This window comes from Medicago sativa, chromosome 3 (assembly GCF_051527215.1).
Source record: "Medicago sativa cultivar Bolivia chromosome 3, Bolivia_mono, whole genome shotgun sequence".
NCBI classification, from domain to species: domain Eukaryota; kingdom Viridiplantae; phylum Streptophyta; class Magnoliopsida; order Fabales; family Fabaceae; genus Medicago; species Medicago sativa.
Window position 1 is genome coordinate 76,212,442 of NC_140751.1, and position 15,424 is coordinate 76,227,865.

At 37.6% G+C, this 15,424-nt stretch overlaps 2 protein-coding genes across 2 annotated transcripts; one reads left to right on the forward strand and one right to left on the reverse strand.

Annotated features, from left to right (window-relative positions):
* Window positions 1-13,568: 13,568 nt before the first annotated feature.
* LOC146940294 (auxin-induced protein 15A-like) lies at window positions 13,569-14,404 on the reverse strand. Its single transcript, XM_085753972.1, has one exon. It carries the CDS (start codon window positions 13,981-13,983, stop codon window positions 13,726-13,728), a length of 258 nt encoding a protein of 85 aa, XP_085610098.1. The 5' UTR covers window positions 13,984-14,404; the 3' UTR covers window positions 13,569-13,725.
* Window positions 14,405-14,560: 156 nt separating this feature from the next.
* Window positions 14,561-15,186, forward strand: LOC146940295 (auxin-induced protein 6B-like). Its single transcript, XM_085753969.1, has one exon. It carries the CDS (start codon window positions 14,763-14,765, stop codon window positions 15,039-15,041), a length of 279 nt encoding a protein of 92 aa, XP_085610095.1. The 5' UTR covers window positions 14,561-14,762; the 3' UTR covers window positions 15,042-15,186.
* Window positions 15,187-15,424: the final 238 nt, after the last annotated feature.

Genomic DNA, 15,424 nt, shown 5'->3' on the forward strand with positions numbered 1-15,424 from the left:
TCAATTCCAGCCATTTGAGAATATCCTTTCACAACAAGCCTTGCTTTGTGTTTGTGAATGGAACCATCAGGATTTAACTTGGTTCGGTAAACCCATTTAACTCCTATCACATTTTTATCTTTGGGTCTTGGAGTGAGTGCCCATGTACCATTTTTATTAATGGCTAGCAGCTCCTCCTTCATTGCATCTTTCCATTATGTTATCAATGAAGCTTCTTCAAAACTAGAAGGTTCATTCACAACAAAATTGCAATTTTCATAAACTTCAGCCAGAGATTTGCTCTTTAGAATTGGGGAATCAGATTCAGCTATCTGATTTTCATCTTCATTTGTTGTGTGCTCTTGTTTGTCAGGAGCACTTTCAGCAGATTTTGTACTTCTTTGAACCTCATCATTTTCCCAATCCCAATATGCATTTTCATCAACATCAATGTCTCTGCTGATCACAATTTGTTTGGTCTTCAAATTGTACACTCTATAACCTTTAGAGCTTGCTGCATAGCCCAAAAAAATCCCCATTTCAGCTTTGTCATCCAATTTGGATCTTTTTGCTGCTACAACATGAACATAACATATTGATCCAAAGATCTTCAAATGTTTGGCTGAAGGCTTCACACCTATCCATGCCTCAATTGGTGTTTTCTCTTGAACAGCCCTTGTTGGAAGCCTATTCAAGAGATACACTGCTGTATAAACAGCTTCAGCCCAAAAACTTTTTGGTAATTTCTTTTCAGCAATCAAACATCTTGCCATCTCCATAACTGTTCTATTTTTCCTCTCAGAGACTCCATTTTGCTGAGGTGTGTAGCTCACTGTCAGCTGATGTACAATGCCCATATCTTCACAAAACAAATTAAATTCATTGGAAGTATACTCCTTTCCATTGTCAGATCTCAAAGCTTTGATTTTGCAGCCACTTTGTGTAACGCCCGTCTTAATTATTTACTTAATTTAATGAGGATTTATATATTTATTTATATATATATATGATTTAAGAATTTAAATAGTTTGCATGATTTATAGATAAATTATGTGATTTTCTAGAATGACGTGTAGTATATTGATGTTGTGAAGTTGTTATGTTGGTGTGACTTATTTTATTATTAAATAAAATAAGATATGAGAAATAAAATAAAAATATTAGAAGTTGGGCTGTGATGTGTAAAGAGTAAGTTTAGAGGTGAGAAGAGTAATACGAAAAGATAAATAGGGCAAACATAAGTTAGAAACGTTTTTACGTGAAACGCTTTTGGAGAAAAGGGAGAAAAGTCAGAAAAGAGGAGAACTAGAGGGAGAGCTGCGATTTCATCATAACCAGGTAAGGGTGAGACTAATTTTCAATATTATTAAGAGTATGATTCTATAGGATGAATTTAGCATGATCAGGTTAAGTTTTGGTGAGAATTGAGAATTAGGTTTAAGAACAATTTTGATGATTGAACCATGAACAGATGTTAGATTGATGCTAAATTAGTGTACAGAACTCAGATATACCATAAGATGATAATTAGATGTTGAATTGAGGTTAGAATTAGGAGATTAAGTGAAAAGTTGGAATTTTTAGGTTTCTGGCCGTACTGACGCTGCGAGCAAGAACACTCGCAACTGCGAGCTAGAACCCAGAACTCGCAACTGCGAGCAATGCAACTCGCAACTGCGAGTGACCTGTGAGCTCGCAACTGCGAGCAGAATAACTCGCCACTGCGAGTAAACACGTAGGAACCCAGAATGCACACTTTGCTCGCCATTGCGAGTGAAGTTACTCGCCACTGCGAGTAGGGCTGTTAGTTGCCCAAAATTGTCCCGATGCGATCCTTTCGCACGTGTAGTCTTGAGATGACCTTAGAAGTAAGTTAGAGAGCTGTTTAGGATGCTTTCATAAGCTCCAGAAGTCTGTTATGGTGACTGAAACTAGAAGTGTTGCTGCATGAATGCTATAATGATGTTTTATGATATTTATATTGATGCAATTAATTCTTTATGTGAATGTTAACACATTCAAGCGTTGTTAATTGTTGTATGTTGCTGCTGTTTTCTGTTGTCGACTGTTAGTGTCTTGAGGTTGCATGAGTCGGTCTATGTTGTTGGAATTTAAGAAGTCGTCCATGATTATGAGTCGTATGAGTTGTACACGTCGTTGTCTAAGTTGTTGGAAGTTGAGTTCATTGCATACTCATTAAAGTTGGGGGCTTTAAGCCCGGCAGCCTTTGTGCTCATTAAAGTTGGGGGCTTTAGGCCCGGCAGCCTTTGTGCTCATTAAAGTTGGGGGCTTTAGGCCCGGCAGCCTTTGTGCTCACACGTTGAAGAGCCTATTATGCTCATTTTGTTGCTGATTGGTACCACATGCATTTGCATATCAAGAAGTTCATGATGTTTAAGTTGTCGAGTTGTTGTCGAGTTGATAGAGTTGCATGGTCAGAGATGAGTCGTGTTGTTAGGTTGTTGTTGAGTTGATAGAGTTGCATGGTCAAGGATGAGTTGTGTCGTCAAGTTGAGTGTTAAGTTGATTATGATTTGTGATGAAAATTAGTAATGGTATTTGATGATTGTATTTGTTATGTAATGAAAGATATGCTAATTGTTAATTGTTGATATGTTATTAATGTTTAAGTTGTTAAATGCATTTTATTGGATTATATGCTTAATGTATTGATTATGAAATCTCACCCCTTCTGCGTATATGTTGCCTCGACCGTGGGTAATGTGCAGGTAATAAAGATTAGAGGCTGTTCTCCTAGGGCTGGTCTGTCTTGGACCAGCCAAGATTAGAGGCGTTCGTGAGTGGACTCCTCACTTGGTGTTTAGGTGCTCTGATACGTAACGGGATGGGGGCTTGCTTTTACTTCTATTCCTTACGTGTCTCTTTTATGAACAAATTTATGAGATTTTCCAATAAGGCCTGCGTGCCAAGACTTTAAAATGTTGAACTATTTTCCGCCGCAACAGTTTAAGATTTTTCATGATGTTGAATTTGGAGGATAATTATTATTATCCATTTTATGATCTAAATGAAGTATGTGACATTCCGTTGTGATCAAAATACTCTGATTTTAAATGAAATTTTTATGTTGGGAAAACGGGGTGTTACAATTGGTATCAGAGCAGGTCGGTCCGTCCGGCCAAGTAGTGAGTCGAGTTGTGTCTTTAGGAGTTGGAATACCACTATTATGATATTCTAAATGTTGTGTGTTGTGCAGAGAAGAGACCTGGAGGCTGCGAATCTTATTTGCTATAAGAGGACTAGAATGGCTGGAAGAAATGATGCTGCGATTGCTGCTGCTTTGGAAGCTGTAGCCCAAGCTGTGGGACAACATCCAAATGTTGGTGCTGGTGCGAATGCTGATGTGAGAATGTTGGAGACCTTTCTGAGAAATCATCCTCCTACCTTCAAAGGAAGGTACGACCCTGATGGAGCACAGACGTGGCTCAAGGAGGTTGAGAGAATTTTCAGAGTTATGCAATGTACTGATGATCAGAAGGTGCGTTTTGGAACGCATATGCTGGCTGAGGAAGCTGATGACTGGTGGGTGAGCCTCCAACCTACCCTAGAGCAGGATGATGCAGTTATTACTTGGGCTGTGTTTAAGAGAGAATTCCTAAACAGATATTTTCCTGAGGATGTTCGCGGGAGAAAAGAGATCGAGTTCCTTGAGCTAAAGCAAGGAAACATGTCGGTGACAGAGTATGCAGCAAAGTTTGTGGAGCTGGCTCAGTTCTATCCACACTACACGGGGGACAATGCTGAGTTCTCCAAGTGTATCAAGTTTGAGAATGGTTTGCGTGCTGATATTAAGCGAGCCATTGGTTACCAACAGATCCGTGACTTTTCTGCTTTGGTGAGCAGATGCAGAATCTATGAAGATGACAGCAAAGCTCATTATAAGATTATGAGTGAGAAGAGGGGTAAGGGCCAACAAAGTCGCCCAAAGCCTTACAGTGCTCCTGCTGACAAAGGAAAAGGAAGAGCTAATGATGAGAGGAGGTCTAATAAGAAGGATGCTGGTGCTGAGGTTGTTTGTTACACTTGTGGCGAGAAAGGCCATAAGAGTACTGCTTGTACTAAGGATATTAAACGGTGCTTTCGTTGTGGCAGTAAAGGACATACACTTGCAGAGTGTAAGCATGCGGACATTGTGTGTTTTAACTGCAAAGAAGAGGGTCATATTGGGTCTCAGTGTACGAATCCGAAGAAGACTCAGACTAGAGGGAAGGTGTTTGCTTTGACTGGTACTCAGACTGAAAATGAGGATCGTTTGATCAGAGGTACTTGTTATATTAACAATACTCCTTTAGTTGCTATTATTGATACTGGTGCTACACATTGTTTTGTTGCTTTTGATTGTGCTTCTAAGTTGGGTCTTGCTGTGTCTGATATGAGTGGAGAAATGGTCGTCGAAACTCCAGCTAAGGGTTCGGTGACTACTTCTCTTGTTTGTTTACGATGTCCTTTGTCTATGTTTGATCGTGATTTTGAGATTGATTTAGTTTGTCTGCCTCTGAGTGGAATGGATGTAATTCTTGGTATGAACTGGTTAGAGTACAACCATGTTCTCATTAATTATTTTAGTAAGTCGGTGCGTTTCTCTTCTGCTGAAGAGGAAAGTGGAGCAGAATTTTTGTCTACTAAGCAGCTGAAGCAATTAGAACGCGATGGGATCTTGATGTTTTCCTTGATGGCATCCTTATCTTTGGAGAATCAAGCAGTGATTGATAAGTTGCAGGTGGTGTGTGATTTTCCTGAAGTTTTCCCTGATGAAATCCCTGATGTACCACCGGAGAGAGAAGTTGAATTTTCTATTGACCTTGTTCCGGGAACCAAGCCTGTGTCTATGACACCTTATCGTATGTCAGCTTCTGAGTTGGTTGAGTTGAAGAAACAGTTGGAGGAATTGCTAGATAAGAAGTTCATTAGACCGAGTGTTTCACCTTGGGGAGCGCCGGTATTGTTGGTTAAGAAGAAAGATGGAAGTATGAGGTTGTGCATTGATTATCGACAACTGAATAAAGTAACTATAAAGAATAGATATCCACTTCCTAGAATTGATGATTTGATGGACCAGCTGGTGGGTGCACGTGTGTTCAGCAAGATTGATTTAAGGTCGGGTTATCATCAGATTAAAGTAAAAGATGAAGACATGCAGAAGACGGCCTTTAGGACACGATATGGTCATTATGAATATAAGGTGATGCCTTTTGGTGTGAGTAATGCGCCTGGCGTGTTTATGGAGTATATGAATCGCATTTTCCATGCATTTTTGGATCGCTTTGTGGTTGTGTTCATCGATGATATTTTGATTTACTCTAAGACAGAAGAAGAACATGCAGAACATTTGAAAATCGTTTTGCAAGTGCTGAAAGAGAAGAAGTTGTATGCTAAATTGTCTAAGTGTGAATTCTGGTTGAACGAGGTAAGTTTTCTGGGCCATGTTATTTCTGGTAGTGGTATTGCAGTCGATCCATCTAAAGTTGAAGCAGTATCACAATGGGAGACTCCTAAGTCAGTTACAGAGATTAGAAGCTTTTTGGGTTTGGCAGGATACTATCGAAGATTTATAGAAGGATTTTCTAAGTTGGCACTTCCGTTAACACAGTTGACGTGTAAAGGTAAAACCTTTGTGTGGGATGTTCATTGTGAGAATAGTTTTAATGAATTGAAGAAGCGTTTGACGACGGCTCCAGTTTTGATTTTGCCAAAACCTGATGAACCTTTTGCGGTGTATTGTGATGCGTCCAAATTGGGCTTAGGCAGTGTGCTTATGCAAAATGGTAAAGTTGTTGCTTATGCATCAAGACAGTTGAGAACTCATGAACGAAACTATCCTACTCATGACCTTGAATTAGCTGCAGTCGTATTTGTCCTTAAGATTTGGAGACACTACTTGTATGGTTCGAGATTCGAGGTGTTTAGTGATCACAAGAGCTTGAAGTATTTGTTTGATCAGAAAGAATTGAATATGCGACAGCGACGGTGGCTCGAATTGTTGAAGGATTATGACTTTAGTTTGAATTACCATCCGGGTAAAGCTAATGTTGTTGCGGATGCCTTAAGTAGGAAGAGTTTACATATGTCTGCTATGATGGTGAAGGAATTTGAATTACTTGAACAGTTTAGAGATATGAGCTTAGTTTGTGAAATGTCGTCTCGGAGCGTTAAGTTAGGAATGCTGAAAATTGATAACGATTTCTTGAAAAGTATTAGAGATGCACAGAAGGTTGATGTTAAGTTTGTGGACTTGTTGGTTGCTAGTAATCAAACTGAAGATGGTGACTTTAAAGTCGATGATCAAGGTGTGTTGAGGTTCCGAGGTAGGATTTGTATTCCAGACAATGATGAGATAAAAAGGATGATTCTGGAAGAGAGTCATAGGAGTAGCTTGAGCATTCATCCGGGAGCTACAAAGATGTATCATGATTTAAAGAAGCTGTTTTGGTGGTCAGGATTGAAACGTGATGTGGCACAATTTGTGTACTCTTGTTTGATTTGTCAGAAGTCGAAGGTAGAGCATCAGAAACCTGCTGGGTTGATGACACCGTTAGATGTACCAGAATGGAAATGGGATAGTATATCCATGGATTTTGTGACGAGTTTGCCAAATACTCCCAAAGGGAATGACGCAATTTGGGTGATTGTTGACAGATTGACGAAGTCGGCACATTTCCTTCCGATTAATATTAGTTTTCCTGTGGCTCAGTTGGCAGATATTTATATTCGAGACATTGTGAAGCTGCATGGTGTTCCTTCGAGCATTGTGTCAGATAGAGACCCACGATTTACTTCTAGATTTTGGAAGAGTTTGCAAGAGGCTTTAGGCTCTAAGTTGAGATTGAGTTCGGCTTATCATCCTCAGACAGATGGTCAGTCGGAAAGAACAATTCAGTCACTCGAAGACTTGTTGAGAGTTTGTGTACTTGAGCAAGGTGGGACATGGGATAGTCATCTCCCGTTAATAGAGTTCACATATAATAACAGCTATCATTCAAGTATTGGGATGGCACCTTTCGAGGCTTTGTATGGTCGGAAGTGTAAGACTCCGTTGTGTTGGTTTGAAACAGGTGAAAGTGTAGTTTTAGGACCAGAAATTGTTCAGCAGACTACTGAGAAAGTGAAAATGATTCAAGAAAAGATGAAAGCGTCGCAGAGTCGACAAAAGAGTTACCATGATAAACGTAGGAAAGACATTGAGTTTCAAGAAGGGGACCACGTGTTCTTGAGAGTTACTCCGATGACCGGTGTTGGTCGTGCATTGAAGTCTAAGAAGTTGACTCCGAAGTTTATTGGTCCTTATCAGATATCTGAGAGAATTGGCACGGTGGCTTATAGAGTTGGCTTACCACCGCATTTATCAAATTTGCATGATGTGTTTCATGTGTCGCAGCTGAGGAAGTATGTTCCAGACCCGTCCCATGTGATTCAGAGTGATGACGTGCAAGTTAGAGACAACCTTACGGTGGAGACTTTACCTTTGAGGATTGATGATCGCAAAATGAAGACGTTGAGAGGCAAAGAAATACCTCTAGTGAGAGTTGTTTGGAGCGGCACTACTGGTGAAAGCTTGACGTGGGAGCTGGAGAGTAAGATGATGGAGTCTTACCCAGAGTTGTTTGCTTGAGGTAAATTTTCGAGGACGAAAATTCTATAAGTTGGGGAGAGTTGTAACGCCCGTCTTAATTATTTACTTAATTTAATGAGGATTTATATATTTATTTATATATATATGATTTAAGAATTTAAATAGTTTGCATGATTTATAGATAAATTATGTGATTTTCTAGAATGACGTGTAGTATATTGATGTTGTGAAGTTGTTATGTTGGTGTGACTTATTTTATTATTAAATAAAATAAGATATGAGAAATAAAATAAAAATATTAGAAGTTGGGCTGTGATGTGTAAAGAGTAAGTTTAGAGGTGAGAAGAGTAATACGAAAAGATAAATAGGGCAAACATAAGTTAGAAACGTTTTTACGTGAAACGCTTTTGGAGAAAAGGGAGAAAAGTCAGAAAAGAGGAGAACTAGAGGGAGAGCTGCGATTTCATCATAACCAGGTAAGGGTGAGACTAATTTTCAATATTATTAAGAGTATGATTCTATAGGATGAATTTAGCATGATCAGGTTAAGTTTTGGTGAGAATTGAGAATTAGGTTTAAGAACAATTTTGATGATTGAACCATGAACAGATGTTAGATTGATGCTAAATTAGTGTACAGAACTCAGATATACCATAAGATGATAATTAGATGTTGAATTGAGGTTAGAATTAGGAGATTAAGTGAAAAGTTGGAATTTTTAGGTTTCTGGCCATACTGACATTCATCGCTCGCACCTGCGAGCAAGAACACTCGCAACTGCGAGCTAGAACCCAGAACTCGCAACTGCGAGCAATGCAACTCGCAACTGCGAGTGACCTGTGAGCTCGCAACTGCGAGCAGAATAACTCGCCACTGCGAGTAAACACGTAGGAACCCAGAATGCACACTTTGCTCGCCATTGCGAGTGAAGTTACTCGCCACTGCGAGTAGGGCTGTTAGTTGCCCAAAATTGTCCCGATGCGATCCTTTCGCACGTGTAGTCTTGAGATGACCTTAGAAGTAAGTTAGAGAGCTGTTTAGGATGCTTTCATAAGCTCCAGAAGTCTGTTATGGTGACTGAAACTAGAAGTGTTGCTGCATGAATGCTATAATGATGTTTTATGATATTTATATTGATGCAATTAATTCTTTATGTGAATGTTAACACATTCAAGCGTTGTTAATTGTTGTATGTTGCTGCTGTTTTCTGTTGTCGACTGTTAGTGTCTTGAGGTTGCATGAGTCGGTCTATGTTGTTGGAATTTAAGAAGTCGTCCATGATTATGAGTCGTATGAGTTGTACACGTCGTTGTCTAAGTTGTTGGAAGTTGAGTTCATTGCATACTCATTAAAGTTGGGGGCTTTAAGCCCGGCAGCCTTTGTGCTCATTAAAGTTGGGGGCTTTAGGCCCGGCAGCCTTTGTGCTCATTAAAGTTGGGGGCTTTAGGCCCGGCAGCCTTTGTGCTCACACGTTGAAGAGCCTATTATGCTCATTTTGTTGCTGATTGGTACCACATGCATTTGCATATCAAGAAGTTCATGATGTTTAAGTTGTCGAGTTGTTGTCGAGTTGATAGAGTTGCATGGTCAGAGATGAGTCGTGTTGTTAGGTTGTTGTTGAGTTGATAGAGTTGCATGGTCAAGGATGAGTTGTGTCGTCAAGTTGAGTGTTAAGTTGATTATGATTTGTGATGAAAATTAGTAATGGTATTTGATGATTGTATTTGTTATGTAATGAAAGATATGCTAATTGTTAATTGTTGATATGTTATTAATGTTTAAGTTGTTAAATGCATTTTATTGGATTATATGCTTAATGTATTGATTATGAAATCTCACCCCTTCTGCGTATATGTTGCCTCGACCGTGGGTAATGTGCAGGTAATAAAGATTAGAGGCGTTCGTGAGTGGACTCCTCACTTGGTGTTTAGGTGCTCTGATACGTAACGGGATGGGGGCTTGCTTTTACTTCTATTCCTTACGTGTCTCTTTTATGAACAAATTTATGAGATTTTCCAATAAGGCCTGCGTGCCAAGACTTTAAAATGTTGAACTATTTTCCGCCGCAACAGTTTAAGATTTTTCATGATGTTGAATTTGGAGGATAATTATTATTATCCATTTTATGATCTAAATGAAGTATGTGACATTCCGTTGTGATCAAAATACTCTGATTTTAAATGAAATTTTTATGTTGGGAAAACGGGGTGTTACACTTTGAGATTCCACCATAGCTCTAAACTTTTTGAAGACATTAAAAGTTTGAGCTTTACTTGTCAGAAAATACACCCATGTCATCCTAGTCAGATCATCAATAAACAATAGAAAGTACTTGTTGTGGCTAAGAGAGGGCATACTCATAGGACCACACAAGTCAGTATGAACAAGCTCCAATTTTTCCTTTGCTCGTGTAACATTTGTGGCTGAAAAGACTTTCTATGCATTTTTCCAAGTTGACAAGCATCACATAAATCATTAATACAATTAATTTCTGGCATGTCTCTCACCATATCATGAGATTGCAGAAATTTTAATGCATTAAAATTAAAATGACCATATCTTTTATGCCATAGTGCAGAATCATCATGCTTGGAAACAAGTGCTGTTTGATTCACTTGATTCAAACTTAATGGAAAACTATTTCCACACATTTCAACCTTCACAACTTCAGAATCAGTTGAATCCATTATGACACAACTATTATTTTTAAAGGAAATTGAATATCCTTTCTTCAATAACTGAGCAACACTTAGCAAATTTTGACTCAGTTCTGGAATCAACAAAACATCATGGATATATTTTGGACCTTTGCTAGTGTGAACATAAACAATACCTTTTCCTTTGGCCTGAACAATTTTTCCATTTCCAAGCTTCACTCTGGTTCGTACAGCTTTGTCCAAAGAGGTGAAGAGACTTGGTTCTTTTGCCATGTGGATTGTGCACCCACTATCAACATACCATACATCTTTTGAAGAAGAACTAGATGTATGAGTGGCCATAAATAAGTGATCTTCATGGGCTTGTTCATCAGTGAAGTTAACCTGATGTGCATGTTGTGGTTGAGATTGGTTTTGTTTTAATCGACAAAACTTCTCTCTATGACCCCATCGATGACAGTGATTGCATTTAATTTGGGGTTTTCCCTTATAAAAGCAATCTTTTGTCAAGTGATTTGTTCTTTTACAAGTTAGACAAGGAGGGAACCTGTTCTTTGCTGCAGATCCACTTGAACTACCATCATCTTTGTTCTTTCCTTGTTGATCACCACCATGTTTGTAGTTCCTTTTCTTCTGCCCAGACTGCTTGTGGTTGGCCTGAAAAGCCCCATCAGAAACATCATCCATTCTCATAGAGAATCTTTGTTCATGAGCTGACAATTTGCTGACCATCTCAGAAACAGTTAGTTTCTTGAGATCACATGACTCTTCAATAGCAGCAACTTTGGCTTCAAATTTGTCGGGTAAGCTGATCAGCATCTTTTCCACTACTTTGCTGTCATCTACAACCTCACCATGAAGTCTCATTTGATTCACCAAGTGAGATAGCTTTGAGGTGTATTCTTTGACAGATTCATGTTCCTTCATTTTCAGCATTTCAAACTCCCTTTTAAGAGTCAATAACTTTATGGATCTTACCCTTTCATCACCAGCATACCTTTCGTCCAGCTCATCCCATATTTGCTTGGCTGTTTCGAGATGCATGATTCCCATAAACACATCATCTGCCAAGGCTGAATGAAGAACTGAAACTGCTTTCTCCTTCTTCAATTTCTCCTCCTCATGGTGTTTCATTTGAGCTACTGTGGGATTAGCTTGCAGTGGTGGAACCTGCTTGTCTTCATCTACATAATCCCATAAGCCAAAAGACTTCAAACATGATTTCATTTTGACAACCCATATGTGATAACTTTCCCCAGAAAATTGAGGAATAGAAATTACAACATTACTACCAGAAGCCATTTGATTTCTAACAAGTTTTCTGGGTGTGTTTTTTTTCTTTTTCTCACAGCCTCTAAGAACACTGCTCTGTATACCACTGTTAGCTTTTGTAATGGCAGCAGAAGCAATAAGCACAAAACAGAAATTAGAGGAAAAGAAGTGAAAGAGAAGGGACAATAACAATGTTTAGTATGCTGCAATTTGATTCATACCATCCATACATCCTTTTTACATATTTATAGCCAAATACTTAGTAATGACTCAGCCTATGCTTAGCTGATGTCATATGACATAAACCTACTTAACTTGTGCAGATAACCTTACTTGTGCAGCAGAGTTTTACTAACAAAAACAAGTTAAAATGATTACACACATAAGCAATTAAGTAACATAATTAATAAAGTATTCAGAAAAGTTTTATTGGTCAATTAATCAACACATTCTCTTGTTGGTGCCCCACCTGATCCTTCCATTGACTTACTTATTGCTCTGCAAAGGTAAATAAATTACTTCCAATCCACATATCCTATATATAACTTTGAGTTATCATCGCTTGTTTCAATCCCACTATGTTTTTGTCTCTGCTATATTCACTATCTCTATTTATAACTTCGTCCAAGAAGCACAATCTCATCTAAGATGGCGACAATTAAGCAATGATTTATGAAATGAATGCATTGGAGTCTATTGGTACATGGAGGCTTGTTCAACAACCACCGCGAAAAATCTTTTGTTGATTGTCAGTGGGTCTTCTCTATTAAAGTAGACACTGATAAACATGTGGTTTGTATTAAAGCTCAATTCGTAGCAAAAGGATACACTCGAATTTATGGTTTGGCCTATAGTGATACCTTCTCTTTGATTACAAAAATGGTTTATGTTCGTCTTTCCAAGTCAATGGCTGCTATCAAACATTGACCTTTGTGTCAACTTGATATTAAAAATATCTTCCTGTATGGAGAATTAGAAGAGGATATTTATATGGAGTAACCATCTGAATTTATTGCTGAGGGAGAGTTTGGCCTTGTTTGTAAGTTACAAGATGCATTGTATTGTCTAAGCGACCAGTTACAAGAGTACCATGTTATGACCCACACTACTTGTAAACTTTTATGGTTGAAGCACCAGTTACAAGAGTTAAAATTTTATGAACTAGCAATGTTGAAATGAGATAATATGTTACCTTTATTTCTCAAAATACTAGCAAAAATAAGTGCCATGGATAATCTGTAACAAAGCCAGTTTTCTTAAAAAAGAAATAAGCTCCTACAATTCCATTTCTTTCAAAGCTCTCTCACTTAATTTATTGGTAAATACCATTAAACTTATAAACATTTTTCTCAACTTATAAGATAACCAATTATTTCAACTCCTATAGTTAGAAGTTGATTCAATTTTCAAACTGGCCTGCTAGATCTTAAGGTTCTTTAGTCTTTCACTCTTCAACTTTTCTCAAAACAGAAAATCTTAAGCTTTTAGTTTCAGTTGAATATTTATCAGCATGGAAATTTCTCGTGTATTCCTTATAGTATTAAGGAATCGGTAATCGATAACATGTACCTTTTTTCTGTTGACTGGTCGGTAGTATATACTTAACAGATATCAATTTGAGATAAAATCAAAGTATGAGATAGGAGTTTTGGTAATTTTCCCCTTCAAAAGAACTAGAAAAACTAGATAATCAAAACGGTTTGTAACTGTCTGATATTGTCGGTGACATCCAAGTATAAGCTCAACTTGGCCCATGAGTAAATGCAAATAAACCATTGATTTTTTCAAAGCAATAACAGGATGAGTGACTCTAAAGACAAAAAAGACCACAAATAAATCAATATAATTGGACTGTGTTTTTATCTGAATTTTTTTTTCCGCAATATACACTTCATTTATGATCACTAAATCATTAAAATTACTTTTAACATTCTATTTATTTTTGGCAACAGGGGAAGTCGATTTTATGTTTGAAGTAAATGAATTTTTCATTTTATGATCAGATAGAGATTCTGAACTGAACATTTAGCAATCAATTTTCATGTTAATATTTAAGGAGAAGAATTAGATAAATATGAAAATAGTGTTTATAAATTTCTCATTCAGATGAACATTTTACATCCAAGTAACAACAAAATTAAAAATCTTTTGAAGGTAGGAAACTAAAGTTCTACAAAAATTGGTCAAATATCTATGTCAGTCTTTTGATATCTTCAGAGAGCTGATTCAATTCAAGCGAGAAGTGATATCTAAGAAAACGTCTTCTCTGCAAGGAATGGTGAGACCACCCATTGGATGGTCGTATTCAAATTGTTCCTCAGCTTGGCTCAACAATTCTTGGAATGAGGTTTGGTTCAAGTATGATATTGGGATCACAAACCGCTTCATTTTCTCTCCTATGTACACTGCTAGATATCCCTTTGGAACGTCCACAGCTTTTGAAGATGATGCCCTTCTGATGATACTAGGTAAACGGAAACCCATTGTTGTATGTGTTAAAAAGACTGGATTGGTCTAAAAAAGAAAGAGTTGTATATAGAAGACTCAAGTTTCTGAATTTCAAATGCCGTGGGATGTGAATGATTTTTTGTTTGTGCTAAATGCTTTTGCAGCCATGAATATATATAGATGAAAGGATATGGAACAAACAGTCGGCAACTACAATGATCAATGAAGGAGGGCCATGAGAATTTAGTCATGGCCAGACAGAGCATATGCAAGATCACATGGTGTTGTCTCTAGATGAATGGATAATCTTCAAGTACTGTTGTAGTAGATAGATAATGCATAATTCTTGAACAGAAGCTGCATATAGAATGGTTTCTGTTGATCTATTGTTATCCGTGGCCTTCTAGCCACTTACCAGCTGGACATCAGCATTATCATAATGACGAAAACATGTCCTAAGCATGTTTACAAAATTATGAAGGACACCAATTAAATCATGAAGAAATTTGAGGTTGCACTTGAGCACATCTCATTTGGTAGCAAGTGGAAGCTTTGTATTGGACATTGTTTAAGAAGGTAGGGTACACTCTAAGACAAAACCACATGCTAACTTATCCCTATGCTCTCTATCCTTCCACCCCTTCAATAATAGTTTCTCTTGGAATTGGGTTTTGAGATATCTTCAAAAACTATAAATTCACTTCTTTTCTCCTTCACAAACAGAACAACTCATTGCATCATCAATTATATTTAGTCACATCCTTCTTACATTTGAGATTTTTTCTCTGTTCTTCTCTCAAACAATAAGAAAAAAAATGGGTTTCCGTTTAAACTCTATTCTAAGAGGATCGGTCACAGCTAGACAAGCAACATCAAAATCTGTAGAAGTGAGAAAGGGCTATGTTGCCGTGTATGTTGGAGAGAAACTGGCACGGTTAGTAGTTCCTGTCTCATACTTGAACCAACCTTCATTTCAAGACTTGTTGAATCAAGCTGAGGAAGAGTTCGGATATGATCATCCAATGGGTGGCCTCACCATTCCTTGCTCCGAAGATGTCTTCCAACATATAACCTCTTGTTTGAATGGGCTATGAATCTTACACTGTAGCATACTGATATACGCTAGATTAGTTGAGACATTTTTCAAATAAGCATTTTTTTTACTTGTGAAGTTGTAAATATATGACACTTTTCATGAGAAATGGAGAAATATTACCATCTGAATATCAAATTCAAAAATTTATCTAGTTTATTTGTAAACTAAGCAACTAGACTTCAATTTTATTCAGAAGCTCTCTCACTTAGTTTATTTGTAAACACCTTTAAATTTACAAGCTAAATAATTATTTCAACTCCAGGGGTTGAAGTTGATTCAGATTTCAAATAAAAAATTTCAAATTCAAGTTGATTCACCTTTAACTCTTCTAGTTTTTTCGAAACAAAAAATAACAATCTTTCAGTTGAATATTTCTCTAGG